The sequence below is a fragment of the Sphaerodactylus townsendi genome, linkage group LG02, assembly GCF_021028975.2.
Source record: "Sphaerodactylus townsendi isolate TG3544 linkage group LG02, MPM_Stown_v2.3, whole genome shotgun sequence".
In the NCBI taxonomy this organism is placed as follows: domain Eukaryota; kingdom Metazoa; phylum Chordata; class Lepidosauria; order Squamata; family Sphaerodactylidae; genus Sphaerodactylus; species Sphaerodactylus townsendi.
The window spans coordinates 120,333,163-120,355,374 of record NC_059426.1 but is presented as its reverse complement, the minus strand read 5'-3'; the positions used below and the strand labels follow the sequence as shown (position 1 = coordinate 120,355,374).

The 22,212-nt window shown below is 42.8% G+C and overlaps 1 protein-coding gene across 10 annotated transcripts in view; it reads left to right on the top strand.

The window, feature by feature from the left end:
• Positions 1-22,212, top strand: part of SLC8A3 (solute carrier family 8 member A3) — a 223,518-nt gene that overhangs the window by 28,007 nt on the left and 173,299 nt on the right. For 6 of the 10 annotated variants that reach the window (XM_048484378.1, XM_048484384.1, XM_048484375.1 and 3 more), the window contains exon 2: positions 14,924-16,747. The exons of the other annotated variants lie outside the window; for them this stretch is intronic. In XM_048484378.1, coding sequence (XP_048340335.1) covers positions 14,982-16,747 — 1,766 coding nt within the window. In that variant the 5' untranslated portion in view covers positions 14,924-14,981. The remainder of the gene's footprint in view (positions 1-14,923; positions 16,748-22,212) is intronic. 10 annotated transcript variants of the gene reach the window in all.

Genomic DNA, 22,212 nt, shown 5'->3' with positions numbered 1-22,212 from the left:
ATTAGAATTTCATCAGTTAGGTGCCCCTCATGGGTACATCTAACGTGACAATTCGTGTTATTATGTAATTGTTTTATTAAAAAAGAAGTCTGGGATTGATTTTTAGAGCACACAACTTCTGCCATAAAAAAAATCCTCATAACCGAATCGAAAGTCCCTTTTAAATCAATGAAAGAGACAAACGACTTAGTGGCTCCTGAGCTGGAGTATTTGTTTGTCAAATGTGACAAAAGCATACTATGATCTAAGGAAGACTTACCTTTGTGCCCAGATGTACAGAGGTTCCTTCTGGTGAAATAACCACAGGACACATCTTGGAATTAAATTGGGCTGCAGCCCTTTATTGAAGCAGAAGCTGGGCAAGCAAGAGGAGTGCATCCATATTGTGGCTGGTCAGCACCCCTGGCTGACCCCAGCACCACATCCCAATCCATATTCAGGAGGACAGGAGGTACTGGGCCACCTGGGCGCCCGTTTGCTGTAGTGGTGGGAACCACAAAGGATTGCGAAGAGCTCCAAGCGGACCTTGATAAATTAGGTGAGTGGGCTCAGAAATGGCAAATGCAGTTCAATGTAGCGAAATGTAAAGTGATGCACATAGGGGCAAAAAATCCAAACTTCACATACACGCTACAGGGGTCAGTGCTATCAGTCACAGACCAGGAAAGGGATTTAGGCGTCTTAGTTGATAGTTCCATGGGAATGTCAACTCAATGCATGGCAGCTGTAAAAAAGGCAAACTCTATGCTGGGGATCATTAGAAAAGGAATTGATAATAAAACTGCAAAGATTGTCATGCCCTTATATAAAGCAGTGGTGCGACCGCACTTGGAGTACTGTGTCCAGTTCTGGTCGCCGCATCTCAAAAAGGATATTGAGGAGATAGAAAAAGTGGAGAGAAGGGCAACAAGGATGATTGAGGGACTGGAGCACCTTCCCTATGAGGAGAGGCTGCAGCGTTTGGGACTCTTTAGTTTGGAGAGGAGGCGGGCTGAAGGGGATATGATTGAAGTCTACAAAAATTATGCATGGGGTAGAAAATGTTGACAGAGAGAAATTTTTCTCTCTTTCTCACAATACTAGAACCAGGGGGCATTCATTGAAAATGCTGGGGGGAAGAATTAGACTAATAAAAGGAAACACTTCTTCACGCAACGTGTGATTGGTGTTTGGAATATGCTGCCACAGGAGGTGGTGATGGCCACTAACCTGGATAGCTTTAAAAGGGGCTTGGACAGATTTATGGAGGAGAAGTCGATTTATGGCTACCAATCTTGATCCTCTTTGATCTGAGATTGCAAATGCCTTAACAGACCAGGTGATCGGGAGCAACAGCCGCAGAAGGCCATTGCGTTCACATCCTACATGTGAGCTCCCAAAGGCACCTGGTGGGCCACTGCGAGTAGCAGAGAGCTGGACTAGATGGACTTTGGTCTGATCCAGCTGGCTTGTTCTTATGTTCTTATGTTCTTATGTTCTTATGCCATATGGCATGCAGCCAAATGTCCATGCCCCATTCGGACAAGTGCACACCGTCTGAACGAAAGAGAGCATGCTTCTGGGTGGTTATATCAGGGTACGGGATAACACTACCACTGAACTCCCAGACCACCCACACTGCCGCCTTACACACTTTGCAGCATGCCAAGTCCACTTTCCTCGGCTCTCTCACATCTTTCCACAGGAGCCTTGGGAGGAGGCGGGACCAAAACTTTAATTTAACATCCGGTATCTGCACCAGGACCTTGTGGAGGCCGGCTGCCATCCATAAGGACAGTTCCAGGCCTTTCAAAGCTGGGAAAATTTCCCAAGCTCCTATTAAGCAAAAAATAATAATTGTGGGGTTTATCCCAGCTGGGATTATGAATATTAATGAAGTAAAAGTTAGATCTATTGACAACATCAGGGCACAAGAATTCATTATAGGTACTGTTTGTGTTGGATCCAGACTAGGTAGATCATCTATTGCCAATATCTGATGAGAGGTATTACTGAGTTTGATAAGCTTTGTTCTTGTTGCTCCCAGTCATTCAATTATATTTTCTTGTTCTACTTAACTAGAGGTAGGCTTTTAGAGTTCTTTAATACCTCATTTTCCAAGTTTGTTGACAAAGATTGAGCTAGTGGGCAGCAGAGTGCTCTAATGAAATTGTATTTTGAGGTGGGACAATAGGAAAGTTCTCGTTCATGTTCTGTATTGTCAGCAAATGCAAATTCTGTCTCTCTAATTCAGTCTCAGTATTAAGCTCCATGAGCTCTTGGGCCCAAGATTTTTCATAACTCTTTAAAGTGGATCCACATTGTAACACTTTTGTGGACCTTTAATCTAGCTCCAGATCAATTGGCTCTCCCCTTTGGGGTTCCAGATGTAAGTCAAGAGTATCTTTACAAGCAAGAAGAGCAACAATTTGCTGCACGTGGCAATGTATAGGCAAAGGATTGGTTTTTGAATCTAGTTGAGTTAAAGTTGGAGAGATTAGCGAGTCAAGTTGAGGGTTGGCTTCAGAATATAATGCAGTCACCTTTGAGATTGATGGAAAGCTGGAGTGATTCTCTTCACCAGCCATCTCTGAAATACGTTGTTGTGAGGTGGCAATTTCTTTTAAGGTCATTTCAAGCTGTTTCCATTCATTAGCAATCTCCTTTATTCTTCTGATATAGATGTTTGGAACTTGATAAGTATCATTTAAATTTTTTAACATCTCCTCCTTGGGTAGGCCATTCGTGCCTAACTTTTTCCACATGAGTGGGATCCATTTTCGCCCATGAGCTTGAGAGAGTTAACATTTTTGAAAACTCTCACTGTTCTAATGTCATAGCTCCTGTAAAGATGGGCCCAGCGTTCTAACGAGATAAAAGGAGACTTTGGGGTTCTGAAGGTCAAGACAATTCTTTTATATCCATTAAAGTAAGGGAGTCGTTCAAAAGATAACAATTGAGTCTCCTTTGGTGAACAGTTTAGTACCATACTTAAGGATAATTTAATCATCATAAGATTCGACCATCCATTATAATTCAAAGCAGTTTCCCCGATATAAACTGCCACTTGACATTTTTGCAGAACCAAGGCAGAACCAGAGTTCACAGCTGGCAAAGGGACCGGTGTTTCACTCCGAGTTTGTATTCCATCTGAAACCTGATTCATAAAAGAAGTCTCATCTTCAGCTGGCTCAGCTAACTCAGGTTCTCATGGAGTATATCTGTTAGAAAGTGGTAGTCCATTCAGTAACTTCTCTATCACAGAATATCCTTCAAGAAATTGGTCCATCGTAGTTTGTTTACTAGGTTTCTCACTACATAAAACTGGAGAAGAAAGGCAACACTTCTTTGCATTCTTCCTCATGTGAAAAATGACTGAGCAATAAAAACTTGTTAAATAAACCTATTAAGCTCAGCAAGGTCAAGTAGTCAAAATAAATCAAAAATGCTAACAGGCGATAAAAATGGGAGAAAAAATAAGAAATAAGTTGGTAGTAAATTCAAGTCTTGTTAACAAGCTGCAGCTGCAACCTTATCAACCTTATGAGTCCCCTTCATAGGAAGTAAAAAACAGCTAGGGGAATTAAAAAGTGCCGGCTATATGACCTAATAGAACCACATAAAAAGGAAACTAAAAGCTGTAGTTGCCTTATTTAAAGATTAAAAGGAAAGGAAAAATACCAAACTAGCAGGGGAGAGCCAGCAAGCCACAGTTGCCCATCGCCATCTTCTAAGCCTGACCTTCTCTTGTCCGCAATGCAATCTGAAACCCACTGGTTTCTGGCTAATCAGAGTTCTTTTATCTTCACCTACCTCACAAGGTGTCTGTTATGGGGAAAGAAAGGCAAGGAGTTTGTAAGCTATTTTGAGACTCCTTACGGTCTCAAAAAGCAGGGTGTAAATCCAAACTCTTCTTCTGAGGTCAGCTTTCTAGATGTAAGGTATAAAAGGCAATGGCAAACCATATCATAAACATAATCTGATTATACACTTGTGCTCTGCCCCACACTGAGGGTATGTCTCTTTTGGTTGCAAAAGCACTCAGGCTAATGGCACGGCAAATTTCAGAAGCCCCACCATTCCTGAGAGTGGGGAAACCCTGATGTTTTCCCTGATTTCTGGGTTTCCACTCTTTCCAATCTACCCCACCCCAAACTCCTCATAGGCCTTTCCATGGGATAGATAGCCAGCTTTTTGAAAAAAATAAAAGTAACGAGCCCTTGCAGTATCAATATGGAAGAATATCAATATAAAATTAAATGGCTTTAAAAATCCCTACAGCAATCTTGCGAGTTACTTTGGGGGTTGGCTAGGGAAGGAGCTTGGCTGAGGGAATTCCTGGTGGTGGCCCGAATCAGATGTGGGGAACTGAACCATGGGGTGGTCACTTTCTGCCCCCCATCTCAGCAAGCTTTGGAGAAAAGGGATGTGAGTCTGGATGATGGCTTCCCCGTTGGATGTGGGCGGCTTTTCCTTGGCGGTGTCTGAAGCTTTTATCTCACCTCCCCCATTTCTTCCTTTTTTCTTAGTTCACATGTTCCAACCACTCCAGCCTCCACTTTACTTCCCTTCACCTACTTCAGCCAAATTTTCTTGAAGGAGGGTGATGGAAAAGTGTAAACTAAAACCAGGTCACTTTATAGTCAAACAGCATCCAGTTTTTGTTTTTGGAGGGGACGAGGAGGGAGAGACAGAAAGGGTAAGAGGGAAAAGAAAACACCAGCAGAAATGTTCTATGGCCAGGTGTGATATCTGCCTGTGTGTCTGTGTATGTTTGTGTGCACCCTGTTATGGAGGTGTCAAACCATATGGGGGAGGGAGGCCTTTTAGGCAACTCACACAGCAGGCAGTGGAGCACTCCTTGTTTGAAAACAGAAATGCGAGGAGACCCCACTGCGGAGTGAGGAGCTTCGGGGCTAATATGGGCCAATAGCTGCTTAGTAAAAGTTGTGAGGTGACATAACTTCATGGTTCAGTAATGACCTGATGTTTGATAGGGTACTTACATTTTGCCTAGTTTTGCATTGGGGTGCTTGTATCTGTACTTTTTTTCTGGCACTCCTGTTATTATTATTATTATTATTATTTCTTAAATTTATATACCGCCCGATCCCCGAAGGGCTGTTGTTTACCAAGCGAATCACTTGTGTTTCTAATATGGATGAAGATGCCTACTTGAATAGTTATCAGTCAAGAACAGATGTGTCCAATTCTGGCGCTTCAGATGTTCATGGACTACAGTTCCCATCAGCCCCTGCTGGTATGTCCAATTGGCCATGCCAGCAAGGGCTGATGAGAATTGTAGTCCATGAACACCTGAAATGCCAGAGTTGGACACCCCTGGTCTAGAACATCCCCAAATTTTAGAAAAATCCTTTCAGAATGGCTACTTTCCAATATATTCAGTATTTAGAAATGGCCTTAAGTTAGTTGTGGGGTTAGGGGTGATATCCAGTGACAGTTCCAAATTGGAATGTAGCTTTAAAAATTTCCCATTTTCTCATTTTCAATATTTTTCAGTTCATATAAAGAAAACTTTCTTTTAAAGGTCTAGGTCAGGGCTCCCAAGCCGCATGTGGCTCTTTCAGCCTTATACTGTGGCTCTGTGTGGCCTGGAGGTCGAAGGGTAGTGTGGGCGTGTCCCTCCAGCCCTCCAGAGCAGCTCTGGAAGGAAAGGCGAGTGGAGGAGCCGCCTCTTCAGCTCAGTAGAGCTTCGGGGCCATGGAAAACGGGTCCAAATGGCTCTTTGGGTGGTAAAGGTTGCCGACCCCTGGTTGAAAGATTTTTTAAAGAGTAAAATCTGTATGTGAATAATCATGCAATGTGCAGTGCAATCAAGGTAATTGCACATGCAAATTATGCATAACAGCAGCTCTCCTAATGTGGGTTTTAATATCCTCATACTGTTAACAAGAGAACTGAACTGTGTGAAAGCAGCTTTTCTTATTGAATTTACATATTTATTTTCAGCTGTTGGCAATACATTTGCAGTGTGCTTTTTATTGAAAAAAATTGCTCTCTGGTGAGTCTCTGCACAAGGCATGCAAAGCATAGCCAATCTTTTTATCTTGCTCTTTTGCCTTGAACAATGACTATGAAAGCAGTAGAGTTTGCTGCTTCTAATTTCAGTTAAAAAACAGAAGGTGGTAATTTAATTCTACCATGTACTGGTAATGCAAAGAAGACTCACAGAATTACACCCTTGACTTCAATGTCCTTAGAAGGATGTAATCCTGCTTAGCATAGCATTGACAGTAACTCATAGGCAAGCAAATTGTTTTCTTCTAGGTCAAGGCAATTTGTTATGAAATCAGTTTTTGAAGTTGGCTGTTGAGTCAGATGCGTTTTTCTCACTGAATGTTTCTGAATCAACAAGCAGGATCAACTCTTGGTCTGTCAACAGCACTGGTTAGGCATGGCTGATTACGCATAGCGAGGCTCTCCCGACTTCAAAGAGAATTGGCTGGGGAGTCTTTGTTGCAGGGCATGTTTGGCATTATTACCCATTGCCAGTGATGAGATTCAAATGATTTAACAACCGGTTCTGGTGGTGGGATTCAAATAATTTAACATCTGGTTGCATACAAGCACCATGTTAACAACCGGTTCTGCTGAAGTGGTGTGAACCTGCTGAATCCCACCACTGCCCATTGCCCTGTTTGCAGTGGGACAGCCATTACCAATTAGCTGGCTTTTTGCTTGCATCCGGGAGGGGGAGCGATGTTTCATGGGTTCTCTATCACACATGCGTGCTTTAATTTTTAATATACTCTTTAATTTTTATTTTTAATCTTCTCAATAGATTGATATATCAATCTGTCGATAAATTGATATATCAACATAAAAGGTGAACCATTAAAGAAAAGACTTGAACATGGCATCTGTACACTTTGTCCAAATACTGATTGTCTTTTATAGTGGGAAGTGGGGGGGGTGGTGGTGTAGTAATGGTGGTGTGCAAACTGCAAAACTGCAAAAGGTCAATGTGAACTGCCGTTTGCTAAACTCCCAGGTTCACATTAATGTGTCTCCCAACGTTCTGTCAACCCAAGTGCCAAGTCTGACAAACTTTTCCTGGTGCAGTCTGGAATCACTGGTTGCTTATGTATAAAAGTACGAGGCTGGAGATGTCCCGGTTTGTTGATCAAATGCTGGGATATCGAGTGTGGACTGATCAACTACTCTTATTATTTTTACTTTTTAAACTATTGGTATGAATTCATCAGTCTAGAAATATGGTTATTTAATTTTTTAAAAAAATCTAAAGATCTAAAGATATGCAGGAGTGGGGAGGCCATGGGCAATAGAATTGATACGGCAGGACAAGAGGCGGGAATAGTTGAGGAAGGAGGGCAAGGAGGAAACATGCAAAACAGCATGAGGGAGTGGGGATGTAAGACTATGCCGGCTGGCTGCTGGAAGAGATCCGGGGCAATCTGTCCTACTCTGGCAGTGAAGCAAAATTAAAATCATGCTATAAGTGGATTTGCTTGCCACAAAGAGAATGGAAAGTGAAAGCGGGGGCTAGAGAAAATATGTCTGTACAAGAAATCTTGCTGCAGCAGACATTCGCCTCCACCATGCAGCAAAACCTCATGGAAAACAATCATTCAGCTTTTCTTCTGTTGTCTCTTAAGTCTGATCTATGAAGGGATTCCAGGCCACTGCCTGGTAACCCCAGGAGCTTTGGAGGTGGAGCAAAGGGAGATATTTTATCACACTAGGTGTCAATGTTCTGTGCAGTTGAAAACCCATGATAGCCATGCTTCAGCTGAAACACTAGAATCGCTATGGTTTGTCAGCATTTAGCATGTTGTCTCACAAATCCCAGAGGTAAGGGCAGGAGTAGAACAATGGTGAGAGAATTCTCTCATGGGGCAGGCAACTATTGTTCCTAGATCTGTGAGATTGATGGAATTAAACTGCAATGGCTAGTTAAGAGAATGATTATATGTGGGCCTTCTGATTATCCTACTTATGTTTATTCAATGGGGTTTATTTCAGGAAAATGTACTTAAGGTGGCACAGTAATATTACTGTTTTAAAAACGCTCCCATCTAAAAACTGAACTGAAATCTATGTATGGTGGTTCATATGCCCATGCACAAAACTCAATAGGAACGTGAACACACATTTTATTTGGGTTTGGATATAGGTCATTAGTAATTTTGTTTGGATTCCTTAATAGCTTCATGAATTTTTAAAGGAATAATTGCCAATCATTCATACTGGGCAGCATATTTTCTGTCTCTAACTTCCTATCCCACTCCAAATAGGATAGTATTATTGAGGTGTCTACTCCTCACCCAAAGGATCCTTCCCAGATTGAAAAAAGTAACTTTGTCCAAAGGGCAATTTCTGTCTCCTTGCTGCCCCTTCCATAACTAACCTAGGAAAACTGAAACTTAAAAACAGTGGGGAGAAAGTAATGGAAAGCAGTATGCGGTTTTATGCATTGTAGCCCCACAAAAACAAGACAACACGAAAACACAGCCAGATCAGGCGTAGTGAGTCTGGATCCAGAACCTGGGAGTAGTTTGAATTAGTTTTCTTTCCAAGTAATTCTTGTAAGATTTCTAGGGCACACATTTCAGACTTTGAGTTCTTTGGGAATATAAACTGTTGTTAGGAGGCATTATAACATCATAATCTGTGTGACTACCTCACCAGTGGTATCAGTTGGAAACTGAAAATTATTGACATTTTATGTCAGTGAAGAATATTAATTAGTCCTAAGGGACTGTGGTTCATATTATAATAATTTTGGTTCATTGAGTGTAAAACTTCATTTGAGCCAAAGATCAGCAGGTCTCAGCCACTTAATTTCTTTCTTGTGCCGAAGTTGTGTCCCAGAACACAGGATACCAATTATCAGCATTACAGTTCTCTTCAGGAAGGGATGTCAAGAGTGGGGAAATATACAGACAAAATTCCAGAGGCCTTGGTCACTTTGCAGAACTTTGGAGCTGAACTTTGGAGCTGGACAAAACATGTGGTTTCCTTTTGCATGATATTTCAGCTGGGTCTGATCGCCCAGAGGGAATCTATCTGGAGGCTGTCATGGGTCTTGAAAGGATGGACCCCATAGATTTCATGCTGAACACATTTCAGTAGCTGATCACCTGGTCTGATTGATTGGCAGCAAATAAACATCTGGCAAAGGTTATTGTTTTGCATCAGATTATTTCAATGCTGCCCAAGGGGGAGGCAGGGGATTTCCAGCCGCCGGAGTGGGAGGGGACCATTTTGGCGCCGGCCCCCTCTGTCCGCAGTCTGGGGGTCCACCTGGATTCGTCTCTTTCAATGGAGACCCAGGTGGCCCTTGTAACCCGGACTGCATTTTTCCATCTTCGGCAGACCTGGCCACTGTGATACATGCAACGGTCACCTCCAGGCTTGACTATTGTAACTCGCTCTACGCGGGCCTTCCCTTGCGCCTGATTCGGAAACTGAAACTGGTCCAACATGCAGCTGCGCGTTTGCTCACAGGGGGCGCCTTCTGTGATCATATTCAACCTGTGCTGTGCCAGCTGCACTGGCTTCCAGTGGAATTCCGAATCATCTTCAAGGTGTGGGTTTTAACCTTTAAGGCCTTACGTGGCCTGGGACCCTCGTATCTGAGAGACCGCATTACCCCATATGCCCCTACTCGGCCTCTCTGCGATCAGCAGAGGCCAATTTGCTGGCGGTTCCTGGCCCTCGATGATGCTGGCTGGCCTCCACACGGGCCAGGACCTTTACTGCCCTGGCCCCAGCCTGGTGGAACACTCTTCCTCCAGCTGTCCGGGTCTCCCGGGGACCTTGGTGAGTTCCGCAGGGCCTGTAAGACCGAGTTGTTCCACCGGGCCTTTGGAGTGTCCAGTCGCTGAGTGGCGCCCCCTTCCCCCCCCCCCCCCCCTTCCCCCCTGCATCTTTTTGCACATACCATCTGATGCACTTTACCACCTATTATCCTCCCAGAGAGGAACCTGACCCCTCCCTTTTCTTTTTACTGGGGTGATCTTAATTGAATTGGCCATAATAGGGCACCTATTATGATACAAACCGCTGTTTTTAAGTAGCTTTTAATGGATTTTAGTATTATATTGTTGTTATCGATTTAATTAATTGTATATGTGAATGTTGTTCACCGCCCAGAGCCCCCAGGGGATGGGGCGGTTTATAAATCGAAACAATAAATAAATAAATAAATAAAATAAAATGTGCGAAGTACTGCCAATCCAAGCAGATTGACAACTGTTAACTAACTATGTCTTAGACAAATACCTAAAGGTAGTTTTTCCTTCTACATATAATTTGGGACTGATTTAACTAACTGTAGTTAAAGCAGAGTTTCCAACTCTGACTTGGGAATTTTGGGGGTCGTGCCTGGGGAGGGTGGAATCCGGAGAGGAGAGGGAGCTAAAAGAGGATATTATGCTATAAAGTCCACCATCTGAAGCTATCATTTCTATATGAGAAATGATCTGAGCAAATCTGGAGGTCAATTCTAAATGCAGGAGAACTTCAGGGTACCTCTGGAGATTGGTAACTGTAGGCTGCAGATTATCTGCCATTTGCCTTGCATTTTTGGCTGCTGTATCATTAGTAGGCTTTTAAAGATCTTTTACGACATCAGCAGTGGGTATTGCAAATTGACATTCTAATGATGCAATGCAATAATAGCTAAAATCTCAGCATTCATCTTTTAGCAAGCAGATGCGTACCTGCCAGAGGGACACGTGGGGTCACATGTCCCTGGGTATAACTTATTTAACCATTGGCGGGTAATATCTCCCCACACCCCTCCCCAGCACCCCAGGCAGAAAGGCAGCGTGGAGTATGGGTGCATTCTTCATGGGAGGGAGTGGGGAATGCTCCATGGCTGCCCAGGGGGTCACCCACCCCTGATGCTCTGCCCCATCCTCCCTCATCAGCCACGCAGAGAAGAAAGTCCATGGGAAGCCAACTTGGGAGGGGGGTGGCAGCTGAGAGCAGTGCCCCTCACCTGCCCAGGCAAGCAGCAGAGCAACAGCGGCTGGCCAACCTCAGTTTTGCAGCAGGCAGCTCATCCTGCCTTCATTGTCAGCCAAGCAGCACCAGCAGGGCAGGGCAGGCAAGGCAGGCAGGCGTCTCGGGGGGGGGGGGAGCCCTTCCTGCCTGGATTCTCCCAGCCAGACATCACCCTTCTTCAGCTGGGGCGGAGGGGAGAGGGTGCCTGGGCTGGCTGAGTCAAGCCCCACGCAGAGAGGGCAGGGGCTGGCTGGAGCCCACAGCCTCTCCAGGCGGGCAGTGCAGCTGTGGCCAGAAGTGCCTAGCATGACGGGCTGGTGGTGGAGGGGAGGGGGAAACCGAACATGTGAGTGGCCATGGCTGCCCTTATGGCATGTGAGGAGGCCATAAGGGCAGGAGGGGGCAGGGGGGCAGGGGGGCAGGGGGGCGGAAAAGTCAGGTCTTGTCCCGGGTGCCATTTTCTGATGGTATGCATCTGTTAGCAAGTAAGTCTCTATCTCCTTCCTTGCTGAGTTAAAAGGAGAAAGGCATTTCCTGTACCTTTCCTTCTATAACCCACTAAAGGAAGGAGATAGCGACATACTTAAAAAAAGAAAGCTGAGATTTCTGCAGTTATGACTGTGTATATCATTAGAATGTGAGCACAATATCACAACAACAACTGCTTCTTTTTAAAAACAAAAACTCTAAAAACTTTCTGGTTTCATGGGAGGGAAAATGGTAGCAATGGTGGCAAAAGTCAGTTGCACTGTAGTACAATTTTATGAACTAATGAAGCAGCCTATCCATCAGCCATGGGTGAGTCAAAGAAGGCCTACTGTGCAGTCTACTTTGCAAGAGCTATTCCATGCAAAGAAGAGTGTTTTCTTTTCTAAAAAGTTGCTCTCCTTAAAATGTTCTGGCAATATTTTTGTGCAGAGCTTAATTTGGGTCAGGGCTTGAGGGATTGGCTCTGAAATCTTTTATAAAACTTTAGCCTCTGGTCTTCGAGACTAACACTGAAAGTCAGATCTAAATTGGAAAAGGAAATGCAATAACTAGCCTTTCAGGGAGCAAGGCAGAAAAAAATCTGCCCTGTCTGAATTAATCTGTGTAATGCCCAGAGATGCGTTATTTCTTTCTATCCTTATCTATCCCAAGGATGTTGGATGTGCATTTGTGATTCTGAAACCACAAAATCAATTAGCTCTCTTTTTCTGCAGTTTGTCAGACCTGGTTTTGTTCATTTGCATTCTTACCTTTCTATTTTGCTTGTCATTATATATTCTTATCTGAAACTTTAAAAATAAAGACTGTTGCTGATGTAGGAGAGACTGTATTTGCTTGGGAAAGAATATGATGATAACATCGCCATTTGAAATGCAGTTGTTAACACTGTTAACATTCACATTATTTCTGGAATATAGTATTTAAAATTCTCTAGCAATCTGAGATATCTCTAGTCTAAGAATACAAACTCTTAACTCTGACTATTTATGTAGGATTTCTGTAATCTCTTTTAACTGTGTAACTGAAAATTACAGGAAAAGACAGGCAAAGATTATTCACAATGTGTTTGCTGTGTGGAGGGGTTGAATGTACAGACGTATTCCTTCAAGCTCCACTTTCACTTTTCATTCTCTCCGTGGCAAGTGAGACCACTTCTGGCATGATTTTAATTTTGCTTCACTGCCAGAGCAAGCAGATTTGCCAGTGAGCACAATGTCCCCTTCTTCGGCAGGTTGTGGTCCAGGGAATTACTTCGCTCTTTCATTTATGGTGGGGGGATTATTTTTGGAACACTAAAATTGAATGCAGCTTAAAAGTTCAGTTTAAAGACTAAGATTGTAATGAAATCTGTGCCTTTAAGAATAAGGGCCTTTAAGAGATGCGTCTTGAAGAATAAGTTGATGGGGGGAGTTAAGAGAACCAGAGCAGGAGAGTTCTCTACAGAAACTGTAGAGTGCCTCCTCATGTGTAAACAGGGAAGTACAAGAAGAGCCCACTGCAAGGCTGCTACCGAGAATAGTCCTGAAGTAAGTGTTCCATGCATAGTGGGCCAGAGTGTTGTGAATCTCCATTCCCGTGGAATTGACTTCAAAATGGTACACCTTGTTTTCCCCACACTTTGCATTGTTATGAAACTGGTAGAATTACAACTCACACAATTGCTTGGAGAACTTGTTTCAAATTGTATTATTATTTTTCTTCTTATTTTGTTCAATTTATTGTATGGTAATCTACTATTTAAACTTGGCACAAGCCCAAACAGCAGAATATCTGCAAATAGCTCTCTGGAGACATGGCATATAAGTTTTCTAAGTAAATAGAGCAGTAGAAAAGGGGGTGGATTAAAGAACTGCTCAGGTGTATTCTGGATCCTTGGCCAGCAAATGTACACTGACAGTTATTTATTTAGCCAGCCAGCCAATTTATTTTTAGCAAGTCTTTCTCACTGTGGCTCAAGTTGGATTACAGATTACAGAGAGAAATGAAATCATACAGTATGGGACAATTCATAAACAATGCAGCAGAACTAGGAATACAAAACTGAATGGCAATACATGTGTACTAGGACCAGGAATACAGAAGTAAACTGCACTGTGCATAGCAAACTGCCCCAACTGGCATAGTGAGAGCAATGTGGAATGTGGAATAACAAAGGTATCCCGCAGATGACACCAAGTTGGGAGGAGTAGCAAATACCCTGGAAGATAGAATTCAGTGACATCTGAACACCCTGGAATGTGAACAAAATACAATTTAACAAGTGCAGAGTTCTACATCTGGGTAACAAAAATGAGAAGCACATATACTGGATGGGGGAATAGAATACACTTCCAGGTAGCAGTGTGCGAACAAGATCTTGGGGCATGCGTGGCCTGTAAGCTAAATACGAGCAGTCATTATGATGCAGCAGCAAAAAAAAAAAAAAAAAGCTATTGCAGCCTAAACTGCAAGATATTATAGTTCTGCTGTTCACTGCATTGGTCAGGCTGCACACTGGGTAGTGTGTGCAGTTCTGGAAGCCTCACCTCAAAAAGGATGTGGGCAGACTAGAGTGGGTGTGGAGGGGACTAATGAAGATGATGGGGGTCTGAAGACCAAGCCCTATGAAGGAAGGCTAAGGGACCTGGGAATCTTCAGTCTGGAGGAGGTTGAGGAGGGACATGATTGCTCTCTTTAAGTATTTGAAAGGCTGTCTCTTAGAGGAGGGTAGGGAGCTATTTTTGGCAAAAGAGAATAGGACTCATAATTGGTATCCATTATGCAAATAGTTCCAACTGGATATTAGGAAACTTTTTTTCTTTCAGTGAGAGTAGTTCTGTAGTGAACTTTTCTGCCTGGGGAATTGGTGAGCTCCCCTTTACAGGCAACCAAGATATGTTACATGCTAAAGCTTTTCTGGCAATACCTACCTATAATAATAATATCAGATGTTTAGTCTTGTGCCTCACTTTGGACTAATGAACTTGCATTGTTAAATGATGCCTCAGGAAGGAGATCATATTAATCTTTGTGGTAGTTTCTCCATTGGAGAATTAATTCACTTTGAAGCCTTAAGGAAATTGTTGCCAAAATGGCTAAATTACTATGTTGCCGTTCTAAAGGCACTTTTCTGGGAATAATCCCTATTGAATAATATGGCACTTACTTCAGAGTAGTTATGCTTAGGATTGCTCCCTTTGTGACTTTATTAGGTGGTAGAGAATAAGTGGCTAACAGACTAAGGATTTTTTTAAAAACAATTGCCATCAAGGTACAGCTGACTTACAGCGATCTGATCAAAAGTCATCTTAGTGGACCCAGGGAGGATGCAGTGATAATGTAATGTATGGTTAGGCTCTAAGTGTCAGCACCAGTGCATACTTCATCAATGTTGCTTGAAGCATTCATGCATATATGTAATAAATCTATAGCTCCTTTTGTTTTCTTTGGTTTCAATCATCTTCTTCCTATCCTTCTGTTTCAGATTGCTGACCTGATAAGAAGATCTGTTACCTGTGTACAGTGGAAATTAAATCTTGTGTATGGCGTGGTTAAGGTTGCAGCCTGTCACCTCTGCCTTCCTCCGCTTTGGCCTCATTACCTTTGTACTGTTTTTACATGGTCTGCAGGTGGATGCTGGCACAGGGGCAATTTCCCCCATCATAGGACATAATTACACATGTTCAGGTTCTTCTGAGTGCAAGGAAGGTGTCATCTTACCAATATGGTACCCAGAAAACCCATCTCTTGGGGACAAAATTGCCAGGGTTATTGTTTATTTTGTTGCACTGATCTACATGTTTCTGGGAGTTTCTATCATTGCTGATCGCTTCATGGCATCCATAGAGGTCATTACGTCACAAGAGAAGGAGGTCACAATCAAGAAATCCAATGGAGAAACTACCACAACTACCGTACGAGTATGGAATGAAACTGTTTCCAATTTGACCCTCATGGCCCTTGGTTCCTCTGCTCCTGAGATTCTTCTGTCTTTGATAGAAGTATGCGGTCATGGGTTTGTTGCTGGTGATCTGGGGCCTTCTACCATAGTTGGCAGTGCAGCTTTTAATATGTTTATCATCATAGCCATCTGTGTCTATGTCATTCCTGATGGAGAGATTAGAAAGATAAAACACTTGAGGGTTTTCTTTGTCACGGCTGCATGGAGCATCTTTGCATATATATGGTTGTACATGATCCTTGCAGTCTTCTCTCCAGGTGTGGTCCAGGTGTGGGAAGGCCTACTCACTTTGTTTTTCTTCCCTGTTTGTGTCATCCTGGCTTGGATAGCAGACAGAAAGCTTTTCCTCAACAAGTATATGCACAAAAGGTACCGTACTGACAAGCACAGGGGTATTATAATTGAGACCGAGGGGGATCACCCCAAAGGGATTGAAATGGATGGTAAGATGATGAACTCCCACTTTCTGGATGGAAACCTAGTGCCTATGGAAGGGAAAGAGGTAGATGAGTCTCGCAAAGAGATGATCCGGATCCTCAAAGACCTGAAGCAAAAGCATCCAGAAAAGGACTTGGACCAGCTAGTGGAGATGGCCAATTACTATGCCTTGTCTCATCAACAAAAAAGCAGAGCTTTCTATCGGATACAGGCTACTAGGATGATGACTGGAGCAGGCAATATTCTGAAAAGGCATGCAGCTGAGCAAGCCAAAAGAAGTGCTAGCTTGCATGAAGTGCGGCCAGAGGAACCTGAAGAATTCATTTCAAAAATTTATTTTGATCCTTGCTCCTACCAGTGTCTTGAGAACTGTGGTGCTGTCCTCCTAACCATCGTTCGGAAAGGAGGAGACATGTCCAAGACAATTTATGTGGACTATAAGACAGAAGATGGTTCTGCAAATGCTGGGGCTGACTATGAATTTACAGAAGGTACAGTTGTTTTGAAGTCAGGGGAGACCCAAAAAGAGTTTGCAATAGGCATCATTGATGATGACATCTTTGAAGAAGATGAGCATTTCTTTGTGCGCATCAGTAACCTCCGAGTGGTCGAGACAGAGGAGCCTCCTGAGGTCAACAACTTGCCATATCCCAAGGCCATACTTGCCTCTCCCTATGTGGCCACTGTAACTATTTTGGATGATGATCATGCAGGCATCTTTACCTTTGAATGTGATGTGATACATGTCAGTGAGAGCATTGGGGTGATGGAAGTGAAAGTTCTTAGGACATCTGGTGCCCGAGGGACAGTCATAGTCCCCTTTAGAACAGTTGAAGGGACAGCAAAAGGAGGCGGTGAGGATTTTGAAGATGCTTATGGTGAGCTGGAGTTCAAGAATGATGAAACTGTGTAAGTACCTCATGTTAACTTATTCAATTAGCAGTGAGTTTAACCACTAAATTTTATTCCATCACAGGAAAACTTGGGCCACCTAGAATGGACTGTTCTCTCTCCCTCCCCTCTAGTCTCCATACTTATCTCCTCCAGGCAATGACCCCACAGCAGTCTAGTCTCTTTTGCTCTCCTCTTAGAAGTGAATACATGGGGTTTCACATGCCTCTTGCATGGCCTAATGGAAAGATATACAAATCCTTACACAGAATATTACAATTCCAACAGGGCTAATTGCTGTTATTCCTAAGAATACTGAGGCCTCAATTCAGAACAGATTTGCTTGTTTCAATTGTCATATTGACATGGGATTTGCATGGTTTGTGGCTACAAGACCTGGAGCATCAAAACTGACATCTATAGGTCCATCTAAACAGCTAGCATTTTTCCTTTTCTTTCCAGTCATTAAATTAATTGTTCTCTTTTTTTTACCATACACTTCAGTATTTAGGCTGCTTTGAAAAGGAAAAAAAGTTTAACCAGTTTTAAATAAATATATGGAGAGAAAGGCAACTTTCAGGACCTCCCCCCTTCCCAACAAATGATGCTTATCTTCTAAGGGACTTCCATGCTCTGATATCTACAGCAATTACTCCTGTTGACAAAATCTTCTATTAGCCCAGTCTACTTGAAAAACAATAATGCCTCCTTTTTTTGTTGTGGTTTGGTAGCATACATATTTTTCATTGCCACTTACTCTGATCCAAACATTTATGATTAAGGTTAGTCTCTGCAAGATGCTTTCAGTGCAACCATCTCTTTTAGCAAAGTTTAGCCCTTGCTGATTTTTATTAGCAACTCATGTAACTTGTCAGACTTTTCTATTCATAAAATACTATACTATGTTCCACATAAAGATGTTAGTATATTGTATATTCCTCTGCCACAGAACACAGCATGTTGGACCTTCTTTGTTGTGGAATGCTCCACCTGGGTCCTAGTGCTTACCTACCCCTGCTCCCCCATCCATTTGAAAGTAAAAATACATTTTTGCAGGTGCTCTTGTATCAAAGTACCATGTTCAAGAATGCACAAAACAATGGTTTTGACAAAGGTAGGGCATAAAAATGGATGGTTGTTCTTACACTAGTTCAGGACTTCATTCTAATGCAGAAGCATACAATTTTCAGTCACTGCACCTCAACTGACCGAACTAACACCTTCATGTGAAACAGAGTATAGCATCATCAACTTGCTTCCTACTAGTTCAGATTGGTCCACTTTTTGATCTATCTCAATTGATTCCGTTAGCTGATCTGGTCTGATGTCACAATAAGACTGAGATGGTCTTGCATATGAATTGACTTTCTGGTTTTACACTTGGTAAATGAAGGCTGGCTACATTCAGACATGATGAACAAACCTCAATTTGTGAAAAGAATTATCCAGAAAGTCCTCTGGATTTCTGGTTGCCAACTTCAGATTGGTAAATTCCTAGAGACTTGGGGATGGAGCCTGGAGAGGGTGGGATTGGGGTAGAAGTGTAGAGCTGCTGGACTCCCAGTGGGGAATCTCCTGGCCCTAGGTTCTGTTGCCCTCAACAGCTGGAAGCATCTGCAGGAGAAAAATCAAATAGAAAAAGAAGGCCTTATCTACTTACAGAAGTTCCAAACATACAGCTTGTGGCAATTCCTACATCTATCCAGTGGCGACAAAGTGAAGCTCCAGGAATTGGTTTACCATCATTTCCAGCGATTTTCACATCTACTCTTTGTCACTTTTGGATGACTCTAGGAATTATTAGAAACTGTATGGTAACAATTTACTGTATGTTCTTATTTTTTCCATGGTAATTGATCTCTGTAGTATGGAGATCAATTGTAATTCTGGGACATGTCCAGGCCTGGAGTTACCAGGTGCTTCCTGGCTACCAATGGGGGCGGAGGCATAGGTTTGCCTCTCCAGATTGGGAAACTTCTGGAAATTTGGGGGTGAAGCCTAGGGAGAAATGGAACCCCAGTACAGTACAATACAATAGAGTCCACCCTCCAAAGCAGCCATTTTCTGCACAGGAACTGATCTCTGTAGTCTGGAGATGACCTGGGGGCTGGCAACACAATATGGTTGTCTGCTCCCTCTTCTTGCTCCTCTTGTCACATAGTGCTGGAGAATTGAAGGCTTCCTTGTTCTATGTGACAGCAGTTCCTCATCTATCTTAGTCCTGGTTTAGAATCTGCCCCCTTTGTTTTTTTCTGTGTAAACCAGAGACAAAACACGATTTGTTTTGCTTTGGACATTATAACAGACTGGTTAGATCAGTAGAACCAAGAAGGATTTAGTTGTCCAGGTACACAACAGGATAACAGGGAGCAACTACCCTGTTTCCCCAAAAATAAGACATCCCCTGAGAATAAGACGTAGTAGAGGTTTTGCTGAAGTGCTAAATTTAAAACATCCCCCGAAAGTAAGACGTAGCAAAGTTTTTGTTTGGAAGCATGCCCGTCGAACAGAACACCAGAGCATGCAGCTGTGGAGCGGAAAAATAAGACATCCCCTGAAAACAAGACATAGTGCAACTTTGGGAGCAAAAATTAATATAAGACACTGTCTTATTTTCGGGGAAACATGATAGGAGTCAAATGAGCTGGAGAAGTTAATGTCTAATTCTCGTCATGAATTATCCAGCATTTGTTCTTGAGATCTCAAGTCGGCACAGTCAATCAGGTCTCCAATGGCAAGTTAGAAGCATTGTTGGGGAAAAGCCTAGCCTAACCCCATCAACTTTCTGTAAGCACTTGGCATGCACCTGGAAATGTATAGTCAGGTTTCATGGTTTCCAGCAAGTGGGGGACCCCTAATGAAGTAAATGCACTACTTTAGAATTCTCAACACATTTGGGAGAATGTGAATATAAAATGTTCCTTGAAAATGCCTGAATATTTAAGTGCCAGGAAAGCAAACTTAGGCAGATTCCGCACGGGCCAAAAACAGTGGTGTGAAAATGGTGTGAAAACAGTGCAAACCCTTTTACACCGTTTTAAACCATTTTATACCGGTTTCACACCAGTTTCACACTGCTGTTTTTGGCCCATGCAGAATCTGCCTCAGTTTATAACAAAAGATGGTTGCACTGAATGTCTTCTATAAAAATTGTAAGTGGCAAAGATTTAGTTTTCATTAAAATTGTACAATAACTTAACATTTAAAAATGTACTTTCTGTGAGATGCATGTGATTAAAAGTACCTCAGAATAAAACATGAATGTTGTGGGAGTCAGAGATCCTGCCAAGGGGTCTTGCTTGCTGCTTCTGTAATTCCAGTATGGTCAAAGTTTTCTCACCTGTATTGTGGGAGGTGGGCCAGGAGAAATGATTTCTCTGCTGGTGTGTATGTATGTAACAGTAATCTTTAGTGTCTGTCAGAGCCTTTTGTATATGACTGAGGATGAATTTGACAGGAGCCTGTTAAGTGTCACCCCATAATTGCCCACTCCAACTGCTTTCCACAAGCTGTTTGAAGCTGCTGCCCACTAGCTGATGCTAACCAACTGTGCTAATGGCATTACAGTGTTGCCTTTGCAGTTAAGTGTGACTCTGTTATATGAGAGTGAGCATTATGTATTGGTTAGAATCTCGATCTGAGGTCTGGGAGACTCAGTTTTGAATCTCCACTCTGCTATAGAAGCTTGCCCGGTGACCCTGGCCAGCCATATACTGTCAGCCTAATCTATCTGGCAATAAAAAGAAGGCAATAATGTTATAAGCCACTTTAGGTCCCCACTGGAGAAAAGTAGAGTCAAACCTGACTACAGTGAACAAGTTATCTTGGCAATCACCATATTTAATTTTTATTTAATTGTTTTAAATATTACATATTATATATATTTGTATCTTAAATGCTGTTTGAAAATTTTTGCTGCCTTGGGCCCTCGAGATGGATGGGAAGACAGCATAGAAATGTTTAATAAATACATACATAAAGTGTCAGTTTGGAGTCTAGAGCAGACATTCCAGTCTAGCCCTACAGCTTTGTTGTCACCTGCTCTTTCCCACTGGTTTCCCTTCCAGCTGATTGGTGCAGAGGTAGGGACTCTTGGACTGTTTAGCTCACTCTAAGCAATTTGGAGTCCTTTTTCACAGAAACTTGCCTTCCCCTGGGCACAGACCATTGCAAATGCCTTAGCAGACCAGGTGCTCAGGAGCAGCAGCAGCAGAAGGCCATTGCTTTCACCTCCTGCATGGGAGCTCCCAAAGGCACCTGGTGGGCCACAGCGAGTAGCAGAATGCTGGACTAGATGGACTCTGGTCTGATCCAGCAGGCTAGTTCTTATGTTCTTATGTCTCAGGCAGGTCTATCTGTGGTCTTGACCTCCTCTAGAAGCTTTTTCCTTTGCCCCTACTTCCTTATTGAAATGGGCCTTGGGCAGGCCCTCCCATAACCCTGTGGCTCTGCCTTGTCCATCTACATACCATTAGGCTATATTAATGCGTTCAAAGGCCTTTGGCGAAACAGCATTACCACATTTGCATTAGATTTTTAGGTCTTTACCTCCACAGTTAATTCATTGAAATGTCCAAGAGCCAATTCTTCAGCACTGAATTGCTGCTACACTTCTCTGAGTGCATCCACAAAGGCCACATATGAAGACTTTTTATCTTCAGTGGGGCTTGTGCTATCAGCATGAAGTTCAAGACCCTTTTGGATAAAGTCTGGTTTTCTTTAATAATTGTTTTTCCAAATCCAGGGTGCTGTTTTGGAGGGCTCATATATCAAATCTTTCTTACATGGTACATCCCCCAAAGCAGCAACTAGTGCAGAAGAATGTGAAATAAATTGGACCAATCTATTTTTTTATCCCAGAAAAGGACTTTGATGATGCAAGTCAAATGGAAAACCAAAGACTTCCTGTTTTCAGTCATTTACAACTCTATTACTGTGGCTTGGATTCAGAGTTACCAATGAATGCAGTAGTGTTATTTTTGTTGATTTCTTCACTTTGTAGTGTTGTCAGCCCTCCAACTATGGCCTCCCACTAATTACCACTGTCGGCCTCTGTGCCAGTATGTCACTTCTGGATACAATCAGCAACTCTATGGTTTTACTAGAGTTTCTGATAATTCTGAGAGTGATCCATTGTCACTTCAGTGTTGTACTTGGAAGTGACATAGTGACATCGCCAACATTGCTGGCATTGCATGGCCCCTGAGTCCCTGTTCCCCAACCCTCCCACTGATTTCCAGGTTTGGTCTGGCAACCTTATCACATTGTCCCCCATGTTCTTTTGAGGGTGTTAAAATTCAGGGGAGCTCAGTAGGATGCTGCAAGAGGGGCTGGATAAAAACTGGTTTGTAAAACCTATGATTTATAATATTGGTTCTCAAACTGTAATCAATATTCCTAAGAAGTTTGTTAAGGTTCTTCTGTAAGAATGCCAGTAAGGGTGGATGAGATCCCAACATATGAAGCTGCCTTATACTGATTTA